The 25,082-nt window shown below is 45.6% G+C and overlaps 1 protein-coding gene across 3 annotated transcripts in view; it reads left to right on the forward strand.

Annotated features, from left to right (window-relative positions):
* The window catches only part of LAMC3 (laminin subunit gamma 3), a 64,097-nt gene that overhangs the window by 8,118 nt on the left and 30,897 nt on the right, over nucleotides 1–25,082 (forward strand). The window contains exons 2-12 of one of the 3 annotated variants that reach the window (XM_083721320.1): nucleotides 2,979–3,283; nucleotides 6,124–6,254; nucleotides 7,225–7,391; nucleotides 7,696–7,884; nucleotides 8,684–8,801; nucleotides 10,412–10,510; nucleotides 11,105–11,241; nucleotides 15,106–15,219; nucleotides 16,201–16,402; nucleotides 17,696–17,808; nucleotides 19,139–19,357. In XM_083721320.1, the coding sequence (XP_083577446.1) occupies nucleotides 2,979–3,283; nucleotides 6,124–6,254; nucleotides 7,225–7,391; nucleotides 7,696–7,884; nucleotides 8,684–8,801; nucleotides 10,412–10,510; nucleotides 11,105–11,241; nucleotides 15,106–15,219; nucleotides 16,201–16,402; nucleotides 17,696–17,808; nucleotides 19,139–19,357 (1,794 nt within the window). Of the gene's footprint in view, nucleotides 1–2,978; nucleotides 3,284–4,051; nucleotides 4,197–4,473; nucleotides 4,718–6,123; nucleotides 6,255–7,224; nucleotides 7,392–7,695; nucleotides 7,885–8,683; nucleotides 8,802–10,411; nucleotides 10,511–11,104; nucleotides 11,242–15,105; nucleotides 15,220–16,200; nucleotides 16,403–17,695; nucleotides 17,809–19,138; nucleotides 19,358–25,082 lie in introns of those variants that run through there. The other 2 variants (XM_083721321.1, XM_083721322.1) reach the window with 2 other exon arrangements.

Consider the following 25,082-nt stretch of genomic DNA (forward strand, 5'->3'; position numbering starts at 1 on the left):
CTGCCCAAGTGAGGGGCACAGAAAGTCTGTTGGTGGATTCAAAATCTCATCTTTTACTAGCTAATCAATGACAGATGCTGACGTCTACCCTTGCAGTAGCTGTTGGATAACTCAACACATGCCTGCAAGGTTCTTGCATTGTCCCAGCTCCTTCACAGACATTTTTCATATGGGTGCAATTAAGTGTTTGTTTTCCCCACCCCTTAGTCCCAGAATAATTGCCTTTTCTCAACATTTTGGATTCATTAGGGTCCCAAATGAGGCTAGCTGATTGTGCCGTCTTTTTTCATCGCAAATAATTTTGCAGCGGGGAAGTGGCTCTTCACTGGTTGCATTCTTTCCCCTGCGGCTGACAAAAGATTTAGTGGTTGTTGTCTTTTTATAAAAAAATAAAAAATAAAAAATATGAACGCTGGATGAAGGAACTGAGAAATCCTGTTTCTGCTCACCACAAGGGGAAACAGACACTGTGTCACCTTCTTTCCAACCCAAAAAATGGCTAGCAGTGCACATGTTGATCTAATTCTTGAGGACTATTTTCGGCAGGCTGGCGTCACTGTGCAGCACCCTCAGGCTCTGACGCAGTCCCTTGAAAGGTCACTGAAACTTAGAGGGGGAAATGTCTGTCCCTGAAACGAAAAGTGAAGTGGATAGGTAGCAGGGCAACTTAGAGGTCCCCGCGAACCAACAGTGGGAATGAAAGGAATTAGTGGTTGAGCTGCGACCTGGCGTCGGTGGCTTTGGCCTTTCACCTGCTGCTATATGTTGTTGTTGTTTAGTCGTTTAGTCATGTCCGACTCTTCGTGACCCCATGGACCAGAGCAAGCCAGGCACTCCAGGCACTACATACTTCCCACCAAATATTTTCCACTGAAAGAATAAGGCCCCACTCTGCACTATACATTTAAAGCACTATAGTATCACTTTAAACCATGGGTAGGCAAACTAAGGCCCGGGGGCCGGATCCTGGCCCAGTCGCCTTCTAAATCCGGCCCACAGACGGTCCGGGAATCAGCGTGTTTTTACATGAGTAGAATGTATCCTTTTATTTAAAATGCATCTCTGGGCTATCCCTGGTGTTTTTATTTAAAATGCATCTCTGGGCTATCCCTGGTGTTTTTACATGAGTAGAATGTTTGCTTTTACAGTGGTACCTTGGGTTACGTACACCTCAGGTTACATACGCTTCAGGTTACAGACTCTGCTAACCCAGAAATAGTACCTCGGGTTAAGAACTTTGCTTCAGGATGAGAACAGAAATCGTGCTCCGGGGATGTGGCGGCAGCAGGAGGCCCCATTAGCTAAAGTGGTGCTTCAGGTTAAGAACGGACCTCTGGAACAAATTAAGTACATAACCCGAGGTACCACTGTATTTAAAATGCATCTCTGGGTTATTTGTGGGGCATAGGAATTCGTTCATAGTTTGCTGACCCTTGCTTTAAACTATGGGTTGGCAAACTAAGGCCCGGGCCGAATCCGGCCCAATCGCCTTCTAAATCCGGCCCGTGGACGGTCCTGGAATCAGCATGTTTTTACATGAGTAGAGTGTGTGCTTTTATTTAAAATGCATCTCTGGGTTATTTGTGGGGCAGGGGAATCCCCCCCCCCAAAAAAAAATATATAGTGCGGCCCCCCACAAGGTCTGAGGGACAGCAGACTGGCCCACCACTGAAAAAGTTTGCTGACCCCTGCATTAAACAGCCATGGCTTCCTCCCACCCACCAAATATTCCTGGGAACTGTAGCTTGTTCTGTGTGGTGAGAGTTGTTAGAAGAACGCTACTCCTCTCAAAGCTACAATTCCTAGAGTTCCCTGTGAAGATGGATTGGGTTTTGATACCCAGAACATAAAGTCAATTCACATGAGGTGACAGTAAGACCTCTGAAGCCCAGCCAGCAGTACCCCACATTAACAGGAACAAGCTTTCTACAACATGCCAAAGAATCCTCTGGGAAGTTCTGAGTTTCCTCAGCAGATGAACTGATGCGGGCAAGGGTGTAACTATTTTTTGTTTTTGTTGTTTTAAACCCACTGATTGCTATAACTGCATTATGGCCCTTAATGATTTAATCCGTTCCAGCTGCTTTTTCCATCTTTTGCTGGCATAGAACAGCCCTGATGCCACTGCGCCATGATGCTTTCTGTGGATGAAAGACCTTTGCTTGTTGATTTAGGGGAGAAGAAGGAGAAGAAGAAATAAACATTCACATTTAGATCCAAGAGATAGCAGGGAAAGTGAAACTCTCTGTGTTTTATTCCAAGAACACTAGATGGTCCTGCCGAGACATAGGGATACAGGAGAAAATTGATTCAGTTCACAGTTAAAGGCAAACTGGCCATAATTTGTACTAACCGTAACTTAGCCATCCTTCAAAATGCTCAAAATCTTGCATTGCAGTTCTCAAACCAAGTTATGGACACAAAAAACCGTAAGTGAAGGTCATGTGTGCAGGAAAATGCCTAGATTAGTAAAAATATATTTTTAAAATGCATTATTTTAAGGGAAATTTATTGCAAAAGTGTGTACATTAGGCAAAATTGTATACATACAAGTGTATTAGGAAATTTTCTCACTAAGATGCTGGTGAATTTTCATGGGGACTTGTTAAAAAAAAGATATTCACAAAATGATGTGGAAATGTGGAGAAATGAGTTTAAGACTGGGGGGGAAAGAAACTGAAATTGACAGATTCTCCTATCCCCAGCTGATAGGTTTTCCAGGAAAGGAATGAGCAGAATGTTTATAAGAAGGTAATGTTGTTGTTTTTTTAGAAGAGACAATAGGGCACATCAACAAAAAGGTTGTAGCATGGAGTGTTCCCTGTTCAGGGACAGGGTGATGACTGGCCAAATAACAAATCTCCCCTAGGGATGAGGAGAATTTATCACTTTAACAAAAAGAGCCCATCCGAAGATAACAGTGATTAAAGTGGAGCACTTAAGAATACTTGACCATTCTTTATTTTCTCCCGTTTTAGGAAAATCTTATGAAATCACCTACGTGAGGTTGAAATTTCACACCAGCCGCCCAGAGAGCTTTGCCATCTATAAGCGGAGCCATTCTAACAGCCCCTGGATCCCTTACCAGTATTACAGCGCCTCGTGTGAGAAGACATATAGGAAGCCAGAAGGACAGTTCTTGCGGCCTGGCCAAGATGAGCGGGTGGCACTCTGTACAGACGAGTTCAGCGACATTTCCCCACTGAGTGGGGGAAATGTGGCCTTCTCCACCCTTGAAGGCCGGCCTAGTGCCTACAGCTTTGACCAGAGTCCCATTCTCCAGGTACAAATCTCTGGGTGGGTGGGTGGTCCCTTAACACAAGAACAACGGCCTGGTAGTATAATCAGGAAACACTGAAGAACAAACTACAGTGGTACCTCTGGTTACAGACGCTTCAGGTTACAGCCGCTTCAGGTTACAGACTCCGCTAACCCAGAAATAGTACCTCGGGTTAAGAACTTTGCTTCAGGATGAGAACAGAAATCGCGCGGCAGCAGTGCAGTGGCAGTGGGAGGCCCCATTAGCTAAAGTGGTACTGAAGGAGGAGAGGACAGGTTAAGATACCCTAAAACCTGTGTAGTCACCCCCCCCCCCCAACGAGGCAGGCCTCAAGCCTCAAGACTTTTCAAAATTACTTTCTCACTCCCACTTCCCTCTCCCGGGCACAATGCTCTTCCCACCCGTTCAAAAGGCCTGAAAAGGCTACAGTACCTCAGGTTAAGAACAGTTTCAGGTTAAGAACAGGCCTCCAGAATGAATTAAGTTCTTAACCCGAGGGACCACTGTAGAATAAATCCACCAGAAAGGCACTATGATTTTGTGAAGAACATGTTGCAGAATTTGCCTGCAATAAAAGACCTGCCTGTTCTTTCTTTTGCTTCTTCTTCTTCTTTTTCCCCCCTCTTCTTCTTCTTCTTCTTCTTCTCTTTTTCTTCTTTTTTGTAAGGTTTAAAAGTAATAAATATTATTTTTAAAAAAACAATAAAAGACCAGCCTGGAGGGGCCTGGCATCTGGAAGGCCACAGGTTCCCCAATCTTGGAACTGTGTTTCAGTTTAACCTCACCCACCCATGCAGGCAGGATGAGGCAAAACAGGAAGGTGCCGGTCTACCAGTGCAGCTCCCCACAAACCTCCCTTACGTTGGTCAGGCAGCAGTGTCTGCAGTGTGATGGTGGTTTCCAGCAAGATACAGGAGTTATTGCGAGATTTTGGTGAGATCTTGAGAGACCTTGCCAGAACCTGCTACTGCCACTTTAGGCTCTCTTTAGGTTCTGCTGCCTGAAGTGGCTGCCTCAGTCTGCCCCATAGGTGGACTGGCCCTGCACCTAGGAAGTCCGTTGGTTTCAGTTGGCCACAGCAGTTGTTTTCAGTCAGTGTGCCATGGCAACCTGGGTGCCTTGAACAATGCTCAGTTGCCATGAGCAACACTGGCCTCTGTTCCTCTCCCCCCCCCCCCATGCCCTCTCACATCTCTGTCTCCCAAAGACTTTCACAGCTGTTTGTTTCATCCCCAGCCACACACTCCCCTGGCAAATGGTACCTTTGGGGCTGGCCAGGGGGTACTGGTTGCCAGGAGCTAAGGTGACCTTGGAGTAAGCAAGCAAGCGTTTGCTGTGTGCAAGGCCTGCCTGGGAGCTGAGTGCCTGGTGCTGAAGGGGAGCCTTTCTGCCATGCAGGCCTGGCAGTGCCTGCTGCTGCCATTGCTGTCTCCCAAAGTACTGGCCTCACATTCGCCTTTGGCCAGTCTCTGTTGGGCCACTAAGGCTGGGAGCATCCTTGTCACAGGCCCCTGTGGGGCAACGTGAGGAGGCACCTCTTTTGGGTACAGGAGGGGTAGCAGCTGTCCAGGGGACTCCCAAGAAGAGGGGAGAGGAGAGGAGGCTGAGGGAACACTCCAAAGGGAAAGTGTTTGAAAAGGGGTGAGGGGTTGCTGGCTCTGCAGGTAAGGGGTGACATAACTGGGCTCAAAAGCCCCACAGGGGTGTCACAGAAAGAATGTAATTGGTCACGGGTGCTGTGGACTCAAAAAGTTTGATAACCTCTGGGGTACAGTCCATTGGGACTGGTAGGGGGGAAGGCAGGGAGACCAACAGTAGGTGGAGCCAGAGAGCCAGTGGCAAGCAAAGCCAGCCCATTCTAGTTTTGTCCCTGTCCTTCTCCCTGGTGAGTGCTGGGACTAAGCAGAATGGAACTGAAATTATAATAATAATAATAATAATAATAATAATAATAATAATAATAATAATAATAATTGTCCAGTAGTTGGTCTCTAAGGTGCAACTGGACAATTTTTTAATTTTTATTTTTTTATTTCGACTGCGTCAGACCAACATGGCCGCCTCCCTGAATCCATAATTGAACTGACAGCCACTGACACTTTCTAAATGGTTTGTTCAAGAAATATAGCCCACGAAGGAATGTGGCCTTTGAACTCTAAAAATCCTCTGCCCTTCTGCTCTTGATCAATCAGATGTCCTGTACCCCTACTATTTGCTTACTTTCTCACTATAATTAATTTCTTCATCCAAGGATCACAGGGAAGTTTGCAATATAAAAACACAAAAATATATAAAATAGTAACAAACAAAAACTGTTATGTACTAAGCTTGGATCCTAGAACAATAGACAAGTAGGATCCTGGAATGCAACAACTGATTGGCCTGCAGGAAAAGACCAATCAGACTCCAGGAGGGAAGCAGAATCAGCCAATCAGACAGGACTCATTGTGTAAATAATGTATATAAAAACCCGAGGTTTGGGGGGCAATTGAATCACTGTTTTACAAGCTGCAATAAAGAGCATGAAATCACTACAGGACTCAAGAGTATATTTCAAAAACAATACCCCCATCTGCTGTTCTTGTCTCCACCCTTCAAAGTCACAGGCTCCTCCCCTTCTCTTAGAATCTGAGCCTTTGCAAACATTCGTTTTGGTCAGTGCTTTTCCCCCTAGGAGGTACTTAAGGGTACAGAGTACCGGCATGTCTTCTTCTTGTTGTTGTTAAAAAGTGTGGCACTTACTGTAACAACTTCATGGTGAGTACCAACACCTATTTTTTATAGGAAAAAGCATACATTTCGGTCCCAGTGGATTGTCATACTGATCCTGTGTAATTCTGTAGGAGTGGGTGACCGGGACGGATTTGAAGATTTCTTTGGACCGGCTAAATACCTTTGGGGATGACATCTTCAAGGATCCCAAGGTGCTGCAGTCTTACTACTATGCCATCTCAGACTTCTCCGTAGGGGGCAGGTAAGATGGGATGGGTGGGTGGAAAGAGGAAAAGGACAATCATAAAGGGTAGTTTTTTATTGGGAAGGGGTGGTTGCTCTCACTTGGGAAAAAGGAAAGTGTTGCCAACCTTAAATCATGACTTCCTGCTGTCTTACGAATCCCCGCTTCTTAAGGCTCAAGTGTAAAATCCTAACCCAAGGACCACTTCCCTTTTTTGGGCATGAGGGGTCACCACATCTGGAAATCAAAGAAATTCTCCTGGGTCCCAGCAAATGGCTATTTTACAATTTCCTGGAGATAACAGGAATTGAACCTGGGACCTTCTGCATGCAAATCATGCTTTACTGCAGCTCAGACAGTGTTTCAAATGAGGCCGGATAAGGATTGCTGATTAAAGAAGCAAAACGTGTCCTTTGGGTGGAGGGAGGGATAAATAGGGGTGGGGAAATCATGGTCCCAAATGTTTCCCCATTCTACCACCCCCGTTCCTGGTTTTCTTTCTGCCCATTTCTGCTGCAGTGTTAAGAAAACACACTAGAGAAAAAGGAGGGTGGGAGGGTGAGGGTGAGGGTGGTCTTATGAAAGCACAGCAAGGACCACACTGGCTTTATCTGTCTTGAGTCTTTCTCCCAAGCAGCTGGGATTTGTTTTCTTCTGAACAGGCCACCCTCAGAGACTCCAAGCACAGCAAGTCCTGGGATTAGGGGTCAGGGATAAGCCCTGGATAAAAGAGGTGAAGGGTGCTATGGACTTGATTTGTGTTCTATCTCTCAAACTTTGCTTAGCATATGTGTTCCCTTGAGGAGAAGAATGTATTTTCCTCATTTTCAACAAAGGCGCATTCAGGACAGACGAGGGGTCTGGAGGGCAGAGAATGTTGTTGGGTTTGTTTTTGTTTTAAATAGCCTACCCTGCTTTGGAGAAGTTCCTAACTGAAGAGGTGAATAATACTGAAAGGGTCAGTTGTCCATGTTTGGGTCTCTCCTAGGTGCAAGTGTAATGGCCATGCTAGTGAATGCATCCCAAATGAAGAGGATCAGTTGGTTTGCCTCTGCCAGCACAACACCACTGGGGTAGACTGCGAGTTGTGCCAGCCGTTTTATCAGGACCGCCCGTGGGCACGGGGCACCGCTGAGGCTGCCAACGAGTGTCTCCGTAAGTGGCATGTTGGAGTCTGGCAACTGTGGTCATTTCCAGCATAAGGAATAGCCTCAGAGCAGAAGGACCACCTATAGTTCCGGGTTCCTTTCCCCCTCGGAAAATTTATTTCAGTGGGTCAACTCTTGAGTATGTTGGAGAGCACCTATTATTATTATTATTATTATTATTATTCTACAGTGCAATCAGGATACCGTAAGCAAAAATAAAACAGAGAAGTCTCTGCCCCCAAGGCAATAAAAGTTAAGACAATAAGTTTTGGCAAAACAATCTTGTGTTTGTTTGGGTTATTTGTGCCCAGCATGCAACTGTAGCGGCCGATCAGATGAGTGCTTTTATGACTGGGAGTTATACCGACGCACTGGGCACGGTGGCCACTGCCGAAATTGCCAGGACAACACGGACGGCCCGCACTGTGAGCGCTGCCGCCAGAATTTCTACCGCTGGGATACCCAGGCGGCATGCCAGCCCTGCAGCTGCAACCCAGCAGGTAGGCAGCTTGGGGAGGCAGTATGAAGGGTAGGGGGGCAGGAAGGGGGAAGTGACATAAAACTCCTAGCTATCTTCTTTGACTGGTAGCACATGAATATATATAGAGAGAGGGGGAGAGAGAGTGAGTTTTTAATACAATATTGTTCACAACAGAGACTCCAACCACATATTATTATGCCACTTTAAACAGCCATGGCTCTCCCCTCCCCCCCAAGCATCCTTTGTTCAGGGAGGTGAGAGTTGTTAGGAAACCCACCCATTCCCCTCACAGAGCTAAAATTCTCAGAGTGGTTTAGCAATCAGCTGCTCTCCCCAGCTTCCTCCCTGGCATCTCCAGGTGGGGCTGGAAATGCCCTTGCCTGAAACACTGGAAGAAAGAGGAAGAAGAAGGAGGAGGAGGAGGAGGAGGAGGAGGAGGAGGAGAATAAGAATAAGAATAGTAGTAGTAGTAGTAGTTTGGATTTGATATCCCGTTTTATCACTACCCTAAGGAGTCTCAAAGCGGCTAACATTCTCCTTTCCCTTCCTCCTCCACAACAAACACTCTGTGAGGTGAGTGGGGCTGAGAGACTTCAGAGAAGTGTGACTGGCCCAAGGTCACCCAGCAGCTGCATGTGGAGGAGCGGGGAAGTGAACCCGGTTCACCAGATTACGAGTCTACCGCTCTTAACCACTACACCACAATGGAGAGCTACTGCCAGTCAATGTAGATAATCCTGAGCTATATGGAGCCAATGGTCTGACTCAGTATAAATCGGATTCCTCAGTTCCTTTGTTGACACTTTATATCTTCCCAGGTTCCTTGAATCCCCAGTGTGACAGCTCAGGGGCCTGTGAATGCAAAGCAACGGTGACAGGCTGGAAGTGTGAGCGTTGCCGAGATGGATTCCATTCCCTCAGTGAAGGCGGGTGCAGGTGAGAAGAGGAGGAATAGTATCCCCCTGGAACTGTGGCAGGGGCAGGACTAGCTCCACCGTTAGGCAAAGTGAGGTGGCCACTTCAGGTGGTAGAAGCTGGGATTCCTCCTGGGCCCCAAGCCACTGTCACTATTCAGCATACTCCTCTCCACCTGTTCCCATTCTTCTGAGCTGATGCTAGGAATGGTGAAGAAATTCAATTTTGTTTGCATTTCAGTGGGAAGGTGCACTTCTCAAATCAATACACAAAGCGAAACATGGCTACCTTTCAAAATTAACTTCTCAGAGTGTTTTGATTTGATTCTCCAACCAAAGTGCATGTATTAGGAAAATATGCACATAAAAACGCATTTACTGGGGCAAAATAACATACAAAGTGCACTACATTAGAAATATTGCTTGCAAAAATGCATATGTTAATCTACACTGCATATAAAAGTGTGTTTATTAGGAGGAATTCACACAAGATGCTAACAAATTTCTTGACTGTTTTTACATATACTAGGGGCTGTGCCCTTGTTCACTCCTGTCACCAGCCCTCCTGCCATTCCACCCACAATGACCCCCTAGAACTGCGCCTTCCCTCTCCATGCAATTATGAATCCTCTGATGGGGATTATGTAATGACAGTCTTACATTTTTATGTACCGTATTTTTCGTCCCATAGGACGCTCTGTCCCATAGGATGCACCTAGTTTTTTGGGGGGGGAATAAAGGAAATTTTTTCCCTTTATTTCCCCCCCAAAACCAGGTTGGGGAAACCGAACCAGGTTGAGGAACAGCGGGATGGCAGCGCTGCGCCTCCTTGCTGTCCCCCGAGCTTGTGGGGCTGGCCGATGTCTGCACAGCGCGCGGGGTGCTCTGCTTCAGGGCGCCCTGTGCGCTGGGCGGCAGGCTGCTATCCGCAGCCTAGAAAGCCCTGCGGGAACTCCCGCAGGGCTGCCTAGGCTGTGGATATGTTCCCAAAGTGCCGGGCACTCTGCTTTCAGCACGCCCGGCGCTCCGGAAAGCAGGCTGCTATCCGCAGCCTAGACAGCCCTGCGGGAACTCCCGCAGGGCTGCCTAGGCTGCGGATGTCTTCCTGAAGCCTGGAGAGCGAGAGGGGTCGGTGCGCACCGACCCCCTCTCGCTCTCCAAGCTTCAGCAAAAGCATGCATTCGCCCCATAGGACGCACCCAGATTTCCCCTTCATTTTTGGAGGGGAAAAAGTGCGTCCTATAGGGCGAAAAATACGGTATATAGGAAGATATAAAACCTATAATTGATGCAGAATTGTGGATAACTGAATTTAATTTGGGGGGGGGAGGGAGAAACCAAAACTACCACATTCGTTCATCCCTAGCGGGCAGCAACGCTTTCTTGTTGCAGGGTTGGCTGCCTCGCCTAGTTCCCTTCTTTCAACACTTCTCAGACATTGTCCTGGAAAGTCCCCTTACTGAGAGAGCAGGCAAAGAGGCAGCCAGGCCAGGCCACACACCCCAGCAGCCATGATGCATGTGGATGCCTCGCTCTGGTCACATCGAACATGCTGGAACTGGCGCTGCTGTACTGCAGCCTTCATTTGAGTGACACAACTTACCGGTATGTGTCATTGGCCTCCTTTTTCAGACCTTGCGCTTGTGATGCAGCTGGCAGTGTAGGAACATGTGACCCTAACACAGGACACTGCAGGTGCAAAGAGAAGGTAGAAGGGTACCTGTGCAACAGGTGAGTAATCTTGATCTCCCGCCTCTCTTCCTTTCCCTCTGTTGTTCCTAGCCCTGTGCAAACATAAGACTGTAACCTCCTCAGAGGAGGGATCTGTCTTTTTTATTGATGAGAATAAAAGCACCTCCAGATATTGCTGAACTACAGCTCCCATCAGCCCCAGCAATCATGGCCAATGGCTAGGGATGAGAGGAGTTTTAGTTCTGTAACATCTGGTGGGCCAAAATTTCTCTGCACCTGATTTTAAAAACAAACAAACAAACAAGCATTCATGAGCCTGAATCTGGGGAGCAGCCAAGACTCTCAAAGAACACAAGAAGAGTCTGTCTGGATCAGATCTGCCCCATCTGTCTAGTATCCTGTTCTCACAGTGGCTAACCAGATATCCCAATGGGAAGCCCACAAGTACAACCTGAGTGTCTTCCCCACCTATGATTCCCAGCAACTGAGGTTCAAAGGCATACTGCCTCCAACAGTGGAGGGAGAATTTAGCCGCTGTGGGTGGTAGCCTTATCTTCCATGGATAAAGATACACTGTCAATAAAAATTGGTCTGCTCCATGAAGCTGACTGACATATGCTCTTTCTTGTCCAGGTGCCAACCTGGTAGCTTCAATCTACAGCTCCACAACCCTACTGGCTGCACCAGCTGCTTCTGCTATGGCCATTCAACAGCGTGCACAGTGGCCCAGGGATATGAGGTTCACAATATCATCTCTGACTTCAGCCAAGGTAGTTGGGGAACTTTTCTATATGGGTATATCTGCACACTACAACGTTATGTTGGGCTTATAGCACTTTTAACAGCTGCAGTTTCCTTGATATCATTCTGGGAGTTGTAGTTTAGTGAAAGTGGTAGGATTTCTGTTGAAGTTCCCTAGGCTCCATTCAACCCAACTATATTCCAGGACTCCCAGGAGAGACAGAAAAACAGTTAAAGCAGTAGAAGTCCCCGGATTTACAAATCAGTCCCCTGACAAAAACCATCTATCTAATAGGAAGTTGAAAAGTGTCCCCGGATTCATTGAAAAAAATCTGGTAACCTTACCTAAGGGATAGCCAAAGTGATGCCTTGCAGGTGTTGTTGGACTATAGTTCCCATCATCCCTGGCTATTTGGCATGCTAGTTGGGGATGATGGGAGCTGGAATCCCACACAAGCCGTAGGACAAATTGGCTACCCCTGTTCTGGAGCAGGAAGAAGCAACCATTTTGCAATTGCTGCATTTTAGCAATTGAAAATCACATACCCCTGTCAGTCTTGCTATGAATCGCTCAGATATCTGCCACTGCATCCCAGTTCACTTACTAATCTCTAAAGCATCTGTCCCATTGAGCATGCTGCTCAGCATGAGGAGCCAACCCTGAAGCAACTGTTCTATAAATCCAGCTAGGCCCCTATTGGCTCCCCAGATTGCCTAAGTGTGGCTGGACTGTTGAGCTGCAGTACCCAAATCTGGCCATTATTTGGGTGGCACTATAGAGCATCAGAGACCAGGCAAATAGCTCACTGTACAGTGGTACCTTGGTTTACAAACATAATCCATTCCCAAGGTCCGGTTGTGAAATATACTCAGAGTCGCAAAGTGATTTCATGCTCTGTATTCAGCTCATAGTGGTGAGGAGGAATGAATGAATGTCCCCTCAAAGTATCTGCTTTATATACATTATTTACACAATGGGCTGCACATGATTGGCTAATTCTGGAATTCTACTGTAAGCCAATCAGGTTGTGGATTCACTTATATCTGGAGCATGATTGGGTGGTTCCTGCCAACCAATCATATTGCTGCATTGTTCTAGGACCAATCAGACTGCTGCATTCTGAATCCTATTGTTCTAGGACCAATCAGACTGCTGCAATTTGGATCCTATTGTTCTAGGACCAATCAGGCTGCTGCAGTTTGGATCCTATTCAACTCAGTACATAACAGGTTGTAAACCAAAACAGGTTGTAACCCAAAGCCAATGGCTTGTAATAATTGGTTGTAATAATAATAAATGGGGTGTAATCCAAGAAAAGGGACATGCACTTCCAGGTTTGACGTGGTTGTAATCCAAAACAGTTGTAATCCAAAGCGGTTGTAAACCAAGGTAGCACTGTATGTGAAAGCCTCCCCAATGGCACAGCATCAATGGCTCAGCAACTTCAAGAAAAGGAAAAAGCAGCTGTGTAAACCCAGCACTCATAATTTATTTAATTCTGAGCTGTATCTGGCTGAGTTATAGCTTTCTGTTTGGCCAGTGGAGAGACATGTGGGTGAGTACACAGCTGGTGACCCAAAGTAAACCCAATGGAGCATATGAGACCTTCTGTCTCCTGTTCTCCCTTTGCACAGCAGGGGTTTATTCTGCACTGGCTGAAGGCCTCTGTGTGAACCTAGCTTGGACTCTGTGTGAACCTATCAAGTAGCTCGCTCAGTCGCCATCCAGCATCCAAGATGGCACTGAAGCAAGTTCATAGACCTCTCTCTTGTGTGTGTGAAAGATCACCCTCTGGTGAGCAGCCCAAGGAACGCCCATTATAGAACCTGTCAAAACCCACAGGGCCCAGTGGTCAAGGGGCTCCTGCTCCGATGGAAAACCTGTGTGAATTATTCTGTGCGTAGCTGTTAACGTAATAATCTGAACATGCTATTACTGTCTGCCAGGCCAGGCTACCCATGAGGTGAGGTGGTGCAGTTGCCTCTGGTAGCAGATCCAGCCTCCAGGGAGCACACCGCAAACCACTGCATGCTGCCACTCATTCCTTTCTGGTCTCATTTTACTTCCCAACTGCCTTCAGGTGGGGGGAGCTATGAAGGCGGAGTGAGGAGCATTTTCTGTTGTGCCTCAAGTGGCAGAATGTCCTGGGCCGGCCCTGACAGTCTTTGTGTGTATGTGTTTTATTTAATTGTAGATGTTTATTTCTTTACTATTTGGTGGATTTTTTATTGATAGGGTTGCCAAATGTCCTCCTTTTCCAGGAAATGTTCTCTTTTTCATGGGTAGAGTTGTCATAGCGATCCATAGTTAAAAATAGAAGTTGACAAATGTGTCCTCTTCAAAATATGGCAACCTTTATTCTTGTAATCTGTTTAGAATCCGTATTAGTACTACTTCTTCTAATACTACTAATACTAATGCTAATACTAATACCAATACTATTATTACAATTTATTACCCACTCTTCACCCTAAGGTCCCAGGGCAGGTTACAACAATTACAACAATATTAAAAACAGTTAAAACAAGTTACAGTCACAGAAATAAGGTGGATCCTACAGATATATATCTCAAGTGTCAAAATCTGGGGTAAAGAGGTGTGTCTTATCATTTATCACAAGTTGCATAAGCTGCCAGATGCATCTCTATGGGAAGAGAGTTCCACAGCTATGGGGCTGCCACAGTCAAATTGACAATTAAGTGATGTATAAAAAAGGTAAAGGTACCCCTGCCCATACAGGCCAGTCGTGTCCGACTCTAGGGTTGTGCGCCCATCTCACTTAAGAGGCCGGGGGCCAGCGCTGTCCGGAGACACTTCCGGATCACGTGGCCAGCGTGACGAAGCTGCTCTGGTGAGCCAGCACCAGCGCAGCACATGGAAACGCCGTTTACCTTCCCGCTATAAAGCGGTACCTATTTATCCACTTGCACTTAGGCGTGCTTTCGAACTGCTAGGTGGGCAGGAGCTGGGACCAAAAGACGGGAGCTCACCCCGCCGCAGGGATTTGAACCGCTGACCATGCGATCGGCAAGTCCTAGGCACTGAGGTTTTACCCATAGCGCCACCCGCGTCCCTTAAGTGGTGTATACATCAATCAAATAATTAACTGATTAACAATATGTTTTTAAAAACACCCAAATAGGGATGGCATGAAATACCCATTGTATTGGAATCTGTTCCAATTATTTTTAAAATGGAAGGTGAAGCAACACATTTCATTGTAATGCCTTTCCTTGGTTCATATAGCTTGCCTTTATACCATAACATTTCTTAGTGTCTGGAATCCAGATGCTTTCTCCCCATGGCTATTGTGGTGCAAAGTAACAATTGGTTTGGGGTTTTTTTCCATTCTTCCAGAGCTCCAGTTCCTGTTTCAACATGAATAGCTCATGAGACTCTCAGTCGCAGGGTTGTGGGTTCGAGCCCCATGTTGGGTGAAAGATGCATTGCAGGAGGTTGGACTAGATGACCCGTGTGGTCCCTTCCAACTCTACAATTGTTTGATTCTATGTAGTTATAGGGTGAAATTTCACCAGGCCTCCATGAGCAAGAATGGCGAAAGAAGGGAAGGATATTAATTGAGTGCCTGCTTTACACACAGAAGGTCCCAGGTTCAGCTCCCAGTGGCATCTCCAGGTAGGGCTGGGAATGAAATCCTGGAGAGCCGCTTCCCGTCAGTGCAGACAATACTGAGCTAGATAGAGTAAAGGGTCTCGCTCTGTATAAGGCAGCTTCCTATGTTCCTGTTGGAAGGGCTGTAGCTCATCTGTCTTGCATGTAGAAGATCCTAGGTTCAACCTTGTAGGCAAAAGCGAGCTAAATTGCAAGGTCAGCCAGACTTGCTTTATCACTCTTTCTCTCTCTTTGCTTGTGTTTTGTTGTTTTTAACCAGGACTCGATGGCTGGAAAGCAGTAAATCCAAGTGGGCAGGAGGTCCCCCTCCGCTGGACTAGAGGAGAGATCTTCCTGGAGCAAGAGGAGGAAGAGGCTGATTTTATAGCGCCAGGTATAGTATCTGCAAAGCAGGAAGTGATGAAAATTCCTTCTCCCAAGGCTGCTAGCTCCTTCCATTGCAGTTTATCATAATGACCCTAGGTCCAAATGGCCCTCTGGAAGGAATTTGCCCTTGGGGCCAGTCCCAAAAGCACATAGCAAGCTGGTCACTCAATGCTCACTGTTCTGCAAGAGTAGCTTGTGGTGCCAGTATCCTTCCAGCTTGAGGTCATCACTTTGACTATATCAGGGACCAGGAGTCAGATTCCTCATTGATGGGTGATGGAAGCAAAGGTGCGGAACCCAAAGTGTTCAATCCATGCTTTAATGGAAGCCTATCTAATTTACACTTCACAGAACAATACCATCAAGGCTATCCTTTGAAATTCACACTTTGCCAAATTTTCTGATGCAGGTTCTGCAGCCAAAAGACATGTGTGTTACAGGGGGAAGTGTACCTAAGAATGCATATTTTTCTGAAAAACAACATCGAAAAATGCATTCCCTTATGGAAAATTGCTTGCAAATCATGTATTTATTGGGCAAAAATGTGTACACTGTTGACAGATGCTGACAATTTTTTGCAACGTTTTTAAATAATAATAATAAATCACAAACAGCTGGTGGAAAAGTGGCAAACTGAACTTAAAACTGGAAAACTGAAAAACTGATAGAAACCGAAATAGAGATATTTGTTCATCCAGCCCCAGTATAGTGTATTGGTTAGAGCGTCAGCCTAGGATCTCTGAGTCGAGGTTTCAAATCCCCTCTTGGCCATTAAGCTGTCAGGGAGATAGTTGCCAGTTGCTATCTCTCAGCCTAACCTATCCCACGGGGTTATTGTGGAGGATGAAATGGGAAGAGACAAGAACCACGTACACCACCTTGAGCTGCTTGGAGGAAAAGATGGGATATAAATGCAATGTGATAAATAAACTATGCAGTGTGATAAATAACTTTTGCCTTTCCTCTGAATTTCCCTCTCAATCCTTAGAGAGGTTCCTGGGTGACCAGCACCTTAGTTACGGGCAGACCCTCTCCGTGTTCTTCCGCATAGCAAGCACCACACCTGACTTCCATTCTTTCCCCATTGGGCTGGTTTTGGAGGGGGATGGCATCTCAGTGTCAGCCAGTTATGCCGATACAGAAGACAGCAGAAATGGCACACACTGTGAAGAGCACATGATAGCGTTCAGGTATCTTTTTCTCTACCATTCTTCCTCACCTGTTCCTATCACAAGCCAAGGTGTTTTGATCTAACAGCCTTTTAAAAATTATCAAGGATGCAAACAGTAAACAATGGCATTGTGGTGATCAAATGAAAAGTAAAGAGAGGGTCAAGAGAGAATCAAGGTCACCCAATTTAAAAAGTTTTATTTTGCTCATGTGAATATATATGTGTGATATTTGTTGTGATATGTAACTAGGGTAGCCAAGCTGGTTTCCTCCAGATTTTTATGAACTGCAGCTCTCATCACTCCCAGCCAGCATGGCCAATGGTCAGGAGTTGTAGTCCTAAACATCTGGGAGGCACTACATTGCTCATGGTGGTGCTTTCTAGATTTAAAAATGTTATATTTTTATATACATATATTGTTCCATGCCACCCCGATCTCTTAGTGGTGCAAGGGGTTCCAGGTGCTTACCCGAAGTGTATTTCCTTTGTAAATTAGGCATAGCAAAGACTGTAGTGTCTTTATGATATATGGCTTATTTACACATATATACAACCTGAGCCTACAGTGTACAGAGCATTCACATCACAAGATTCTTTGCTCCTCTCTTAGGAGCAGCAGGCTTAGGTCTACAAACAGGAACCAGCCATGGTGTCTCTCCCTTTGTTACAGCCAACCCACCAAGAATTTTGGCAGGCCACCCTCTCCTCCGCTTTTCAAACCTCTTGCAAAGTGCTTACATCTTCTAAGCTGAAATCCTAAACCTGAAATCCTGAAATCCTGAACCTGTTCTGAGCTGCTAGCAACAGCTGTATTTGCAGCGGAGGAGTGAAATGCTAGCATGTTCTTCCCCTCCTCATTTTTATCATCACAGCAACCCAGGCTGTGACTGGCAACAAGTCACCCTGCAGCTGAGGAGAGTGTTGAAGCCTGGTCTCTCAGGTCCTTAATGTAGCACTCTTAACTAAATAGTAATATTAATAAGTTATTGTTAGGTGCTCCTATAACCAGCTCATTTTTTGTTTGAGCTTTGAGGAGCATTTAAAGAAATAAATACAAGCAACACAGGGCAGGGCAGTGCACTTTATTGCTTTTCAGTTAACTCTAGTCAATTTTTAGTTGGCATCAGAGAGATTTGATTTGCGATCCATTAAAACTTTGGCCACTAAATGGTCAAGTGCTCAGGTCTGACAAGGGAGCAAACAGAAGTCGGATAAATGTCATTTCACTGGGGGTGATAAGGCCATTGTTAAAGCTCTCATCCTGCTTCCCCATGAGCCCTTTTGTGTGCTTCCAATCCTATATTACTCAAAGGCTTCACGAGGCTGAGGAAGAAATGCAACCAGCTCTGTCAGCTTTCCAGTTCCAGCGCCTGCTCTCCAACCTGACAGCGCTTCGGATCCAGGCCAAAAGCAGTTATGGACCAGGTAAGTCATTTGAAAACCTGCTATGTGTAGTTGGTCCCTGGTGTAGGCAGTCATGTAAAAAGTGCAATTCCTCAAGACCTCTGGTTTTAAGTGAGCTTGAATTTGAATAAGAGCATAAGAAGAGCCTGGCTTGTTCCAGACCAGAGACCCATTTAGTCCAGTGTCCTTACAATTGCCAACCAGACATCCATTATGGGAAGTCTGTGAAAGCAGAACCTTTCTCTCCCCTCTTGTGATTCCCAGAAACTGGTATTCAGAGGCATACTGCCTCCCAAAATGGAGGTAGAACATAGCCATTGTGGATAGTTTGTCTAATCTGGTACGCCTCTCCTGGTATGCCCCGCAGAGGACCTTAAGGTCCACAAATAACAACACTTTGGAGGTCCCAAGCCGCAAGGTGGTTAGATTGGTCTCAACTAGGGCCAGGGCCTTTTCAGTACTGGCCCCGAATTGGTGGAACGCTCTGTCACAAGAAACTAGGGCCCTGCGGGGCCTGACATCTTTCTGCAGGGCCTGCAAGGCGGAGCTGTTCTGCCTGGAATTTGGTTTGGACTCAGTCTGACCCTTATGTTTCCCTCCCCTCATGGTTTTGATCCATGGGCTATTATTAAAATGAGGCTGCTTTTTAAATTGTATTTTAACCTGTATTTTAAATTGGTCCCCCTCCATTATGTTTTTATTGTAATTTTACTGGTGTTAGCTGCCCTGAACCCGGCTCTGGCCTGGGAGGGCAGGGTATAAATAAAAATAATAATGATGATGATGATGATTATCCTGTTTTAAAGCCATCCAACATATAGGTTGGTGGCTTCTACTGCACCTTGGATGCATGGAGAGGGGAAGGAAAAATAAGAGTATTGGAAGGCTGAGAACCTAAGAAAAGCCCTGCTGGATCAGACAAATGGTCCATTTAGTCCAGCATCCTATTCTCACACTTAGCGAACCAGATGCCCTATGGGAAGCCCAAAAGCAGGACCTGAATGTAACAGTAACTCACCCCATTCATGGTTACCAGCAACTAGCATTCAGAGACAGACTACCTTCAACACTGGAAGTATAACATAGGGAAGGGGCTGTAGCTCACTGATAAATATCTGCTTTGCATGCAGAAGGTTGCAGGTTCAGTCCCTGGCATCTCCATGTAGGGCTAGGAGAGATCACTTGCCTTGACCCTGGAGAGGGGCTGCCAGTCAGCATAAGCAAGAATGGGCTAGATGGACCGAAAGATCTGATGGTGTAAAGGAACTGCCTGTGTTGCTAGCACAGCCACCATGACTAGGTGTGCAACTGAGTCTTTTCCTCCCTCTGGGTCTCCCTTCTTTCCCCTCAGGTAGGATTCTCCTGAAGGAAGTCCAGCTTACATCAGCTTACCCAGGCCTCTCTCAGCCTGCCCTGTGGGTCGAAGAATGTATATGCCCGCAAGGATATGTTGGCCAGTTCTGTGAGTCCTGCGCTCCTGGTTTCAAGAGGGAGGTGCCATTCGGTGGCCCCTTGGTCAGTTGTGTTCCCTGCTCTTGCAACCAACATGGCAGCTGTGATCCTGACACAGGTCAGTCCTCTCTCTCTCTTTCTGTCTCTGCCATCCTGTTTGGTATAGTGGTTAGAGTGTCAGACAAGGACCTGGGAGACCAGGGTTCAAATCCCCACTCAGCCATGGAGCTCGCTAGGTGTGATTTTGGGTTGGTCACAGTCTCTCAGCCTAAACTATCTCACAAGGTTGTGGTGGGGATTAAATGAGAAGTGGGGAGAACCATGTGCACCAACTCAAGCTCTTTGGAGAAAAAGGTGTGATAGAAATGCAATGAATGAATGAATGAATGAATGAATGAATGAATGAATGAATGAATAAATAAATAAGTATCAATAATTTCTCACATTTGTATTACTTAGTTCAGTTTATGAATCATTTCTGATAAAATATCCCAAAAGCAACTGAAGAGTAAATGAATTTTCACGATGACTTCTTTTTATTGCAAACTGATGTGGAAATGTGGTGAGCTGAACTTAAGAATGGAAAAATTAGAAAAATTTGCAGATTCACCTACCCCTAGTCCCCATACTGCAGGAATATCATTTAAAAGTACTGTTATTTTTCGCCCCATAGGGCGCACCGGCCCATAGGGCGCACCTAGTATTTTGGGGGAGAAATAAAGGGAAAAAAATATATTTCCCCCCCAGGCGCGGGGCTGGGGCGGGGGAAGCCCAAGGTTCCCCCGACCCCATCCCCCAGAACAGGCTGCTCTCCGCAAACCATGGGAGCCCTCCCACGGCTTGCGGAGAGCTACCCAAAGTCCGGGCGCAACTACTCAGCGCGCCCAGGCTTCGGGATAGAAGCAGCTCTGCGCAAGCGGTGGGAGGGCTCCCGCGGCTTGCGCAGAGCTACCCGAATCCTGGGCGCGACTGCTCAGCGTGCCCAGGCTTCGGGATGCAGGCAGCTCTCCGCAGGCCGTGGGAGCCCGGTGGGAACTCTCACGGGCTCCCAAGGCTTGCAGATAGCTTCCTGAAGCCTGCATTCACCCCATAGGACGCACACACATTTCCCCTTCATTTTTGGAGGGGAAAAAGTGTGTCCTATAGGGCGAAAAATATGGTACTCCCAGGATTTCTCCAGTACAGTCATACCTCAGGTTGAATGTGCTTCAAGTTGAGCGCGTTTGGGTTGTGCTGCGCGGCAACCCGGAAGTAACGGAACGCGTTACTTCCAGGTTTCATCACTCACGCATGCGCAGGCACTCAAAATGACATCACTTGCATGCGCGGAAGCGGTGAAACATAACTTGTGCACGCGTAGACTCGCCGTCGTGCCATTGCGTCTTATGTTCCATTCAGGATGCGAACGGGGCTCCGGAACGGATCCCGTTCGCATCCTGAGGTGCAGCTGTACAAAGTTAACATGGACAGTAACATTCAGACTGAAAGGAAAATATCACTGGACATGTCCACACAGTGACCAAGTTAACCCAATCCAGGTATGGCTGTTGTGTGTGATTCTACAAACCACACACACATGTGCTTAGAGGCTGCCAGCATCTGGCTCGTGCTCTGTTACTGCAACATATGGGCTGCTTTATGGGACATGACTGAGATGCACAAATTGCTCCTTTTTATTAAAAAAAAAAGGAAAATTCTTAACAAGTTCCTTTGTTTTACCAAATGGAAACAGCACAACGCTTTGCTGTCTTCTCCCACCCCCGCCTTTTTTTTTACTGAGGAATTCCACTGCGTCTGGTCTCCTCCTTTCTGGTTCCACGCAATCCTTGGATGCAATTCCAGGGCTTTGATCTTGCAGCTCTAATTTCCTTCAATCAAGCTGTGCGTCCGTCAGATAGGCTCTTGCCAGTCATTTGATTTCTTCCAGCCCTGCCACATCCACCCTCTTCTTCCTTGCCCCCATTTGCCCGGCTCTGTTTGCAACTCCGTTTCCCAGAGCAAACTCCAAGCCAGCCAACACAGCCTTGTTCCCATCTTGTGTTGCTTGCTATACTGGTTAGATGGACCTTTGCAGGAAATTGTGAACTGAGCGTGTTCAGTGGGTGTAGAACATAAGTGAATGGTGGGTGGTGGTGGAAATGAAATGGATTATCTTGGTAGAGAACATGGGTGACTGAACCCCTGAATAGAAGCTCTTAGACATGTTGGGAAATCCTGCTGCAAAACAGGAGCGGAAATTGCCACAATGTGCTTGTTCATCAAAGTTCAGAAATTAAAACCAAGCAAGCAAATATGAGCACTGTTGTTTCCATAAATGCTACAAAAATAATTATGTGATTGTATGCATTGCTTTTAACATTTCCTTCCACTAAAATCAAGTAAAATATTTATTGTTACGGTCAGCAACTAGCATCAAGGAAACAAAATAGAAATCACATAAGACACATTATCCAAATGCGTTATCATGTAAATCAATCACATAACTAATCTTGTTTTTTTCAGTTGTAGTGGCTAGTGAAGTGAATGAAATAGGCTCTAGTGGAACTTGAACTGTGGGGAAATGGAAACAGCACTGATTTCAGTGAATGGTGGATGGGATGGAAACTGCTACCTCCTTACATCCCTAAGAGGACTTCATGCTGCAACATTTTCTTGCAGCTCCTGCTACTATAAATGATAGCTAGTGCTGATCCAAAAACTTTACTGTTTTTGTGGCAGTTCCCCTACAGTATTTGCCATCACTTGGAACCTTTTCTTATGGCTTACCAAATTTCAAAAATTAATAATGGCAATTGTGTTTACAGTTGTGACATATCACTCCCAACCACATGCAAAAGTGTGTTGCTCTACACTCCTTTCTTCTTCCAATTCTCTTTTGATTTCGTATTGGAAACAGCTTCTCTGTCTACCTGGAGCGATCTCTAAGAAAGGGCATTTTGAATCTACAGACACGGCCCTTCATAATTAGAGGTTCTCTGGCTATGCTCTATTTGAAGTTTAAGACCTTTGCAAGTCACCTGCATCCCATTTTGAAGCTTGCATTTATTTCTTTATGCTGTCTCCACTTTTTATGGGCTAAAACTGCTGATGGTTAACAGAAAACCAAGCAGCATGGAAATGATGAGCCGGTGTGATTTATTGGTGGTTGAAACTATTTAAGCAGGCTTACTAGCAACAGGCATCCTTTCTCCAGTTCCAGGAAGCTGTTTTCTTGTGTAATGCCCATTCATGTCAATGGAGCTTATTCAACAGAAATACCTGATGGTTTATGTGCAGATAAAACAGGGGTGAGAAATCTAGGACCTGGGGCCCAAATGCAGCCCTCCAAACCTTTTTGTTTAGGCTAGGGCTGGGTGATACCAGACCCTCCAAGTGTCCCTATTTTCCAGGGATGTCCCTGATTTTGAGAAGCCATCCCTGTTTCTGATTTGATCCCAGAATATCCCACTTTTCCTTAGGATGTCTCTATTTTCATTGAAGAAATGTTGGAGGTGATGGAGTTATCTGAAGGCAATCTTTTTTAATTTTAATTTTAATTATGTTGGAAGCTGCCCAGAGTGGCTGGGGCAACCCAGTAAGATGTGTGTGTTGGGGGGGGGGGTATAAATAGTAAAATCATCATTATGGAATGGGAAGTCCTTATTTTCATCGGAGAAATTTTGGAGGGTATGTGATACATTGTCCAAAACTGGTTTGACATGGCACAAACTATGATGTGTGCATGTCCCAGGGTTGCCAAATCCAGAAACAAAAGTTGTTGAGCTTTTTTTTTTAAAGGAAATTCACCAAAATCTAAACTTTCTGACATGGGTTGCAGTACGTCAGGGTTTCAAAAAATTTCGTCTCTACCCTGATTCAAACAGCAGTGTTCTGTTTGCTCTGCAGGGGGCAGAGAAGCACAAGAGCATGTATCAAAGAAAGCAGCCTATCAAGGACCTTTCCTCAGTACCTTACCTAGACACCATGAGTTTCTTGTTTAAAGTGCCAGCAGCAGGCTAGGAGGTAGTTGAAGGAGACCTCATGATACTTGAACTTTGCTGGGACTGTCACGAGAGCAGGAAGCCCTTTCTGCCTTGCCTCCCGGAAAGCCCCCCATGCTTTTGAGCCCTCAGCCAGGGCTAACTTGGCAGCCACTAGTAATCTCGTAGAAAAATAAGCTGGGGTTATTTAATTCTGAGTTTTAAAAATAAAAATAAACCTAGCCTTGTCGTTTAAGCCCCTTTCTCCCCTTTCCCCTTCTGTGTAGGGTTGCCATATTTCAAGAAGTGAAAATCCTGACACAAAAGCTGACTTAGCTTGCTGTACATCCAGATTTCCCCTGAAATTTCAGCGATTTCCTGTATGTTCAGGAAAATCTGGAAGTACGACAACCCTATGCTGGTGTGTCTGTGTCTCCATTGTGTCTGTTTCAGAACATTCTTTTATCTTACTTTTTTATATCTATGCTGCTAATTACTTCTACAGCTTTTATCTTAGAGAAAAGGTGATAATCTAAAAAGCACCTGTGCTGTAAAATAGCAGTTGTAACAATATGTTAAAGGTCAGTACGATTTTGTAAGTTTTAGACCCATAAGTAGTAGTGGTTGCCAGTACATTATGCTGTTCACATCTACACAATTCCATCCTTATTTCAGACATCTTGTAATATTGGTATATTGTGATGTTAACTGGCAACATATCACAATATTGAAAACTAGACATCGCCCTGCCCTTGTCTGGACCTTGGAGCTCTCTGCAGAGGGTGGCACAGAGCCCTGGCACCGCCTCCCCAAAACTGGAAGTTGAGCAAGCACTTGCCTAGCATTGGGGGGAAAAGAAAGGGCACAAAATTTTGAAGCGGCACAAAATTGGGAAGGTTCATAACTGGAGAAGAGATATATTTGGGGGCTCCAAATATTGGCTTCAGAAGATTACCAAAGTCCATCCATTTTATCTGTCTTTGGGAGAGTGTTGCAAGGGCTCTGGAATAGGAGTAAACCTTATGTATCACAACTTTGTTCAGGTGTTTTTGGGTGGGTGGGGAATAAATATTTATTTTCCCACATACCTCCTGATGCCAGAGTTATACTGGGACACTTGCAAGAGCAGGAAGCCCTTTCTGTCTCACCTCTCAAAAGCCCCCCATGTTGCTGAGGCTTGCTTGGCAGCTGCTGCTAATACAAGAAAAAGAATAAACTGGGATTATTTATTTCTGAGTTTAAGATAATTGAAATAAACATAGCCTTGTTGTTTAAGCCTCTTTCCTCCCTTCTCCCCTTCTGTGTGTGCTGGTGTGTCTGAATCTCCCTTCTGTCTGTTAGGGAACATTCTGCCACCTTAGATTTGATAATTTATGCTACTAGTTACTTCTACAACTTTGATTTTAGGAAAGGGTGCTAATTTTGAAATTATCTGTACTGTAAAATAACCGGCATAACAATAGCTTATAGGTAAATTTTTGACCCCTAAGTAGTGGGAGTTGCAAAATACATCACCCCATTTGCCTCTACATAGTTCCATCCTTATTTCAGACATGGTCTTATATATTGGTATATCGTGACATTTCACAATGTTGAAAACCAGACATCGCCCAGCCCTCATTGCAGCTGTTTTTCTTTTTGACCTATGTTTATGTGTGATGTTCATTTTAGTCTGTCAATCTCCTTGGCTATTCAGATAGCAGAATCTCATATATGATATAATATGTTGCATATAAGACCTGCTTTTGTTGTAAGGTATGTTTCTCCAGAGGTACTTAATGCTGTTTCAAGACCATTATTCCTATTCTCGTTGTTTTTTTTTACATAGTACTATGCTTTTTCATCCAAAAATACTTGCGAAGATCCACTTGATGGCGCCAAATA

This window comes from Podarcis gaigeae (assembly GCF_964106915.1).
Source record: "Podarcis gaigeae genome assembly, chromosome: Z".
NCBI classification, from domain to species: Eukaryota; Metazoa; Chordata; class Lepidosauria; order Squamata; family Lacertidae; genus Podarcis; species Podarcis gaigeae.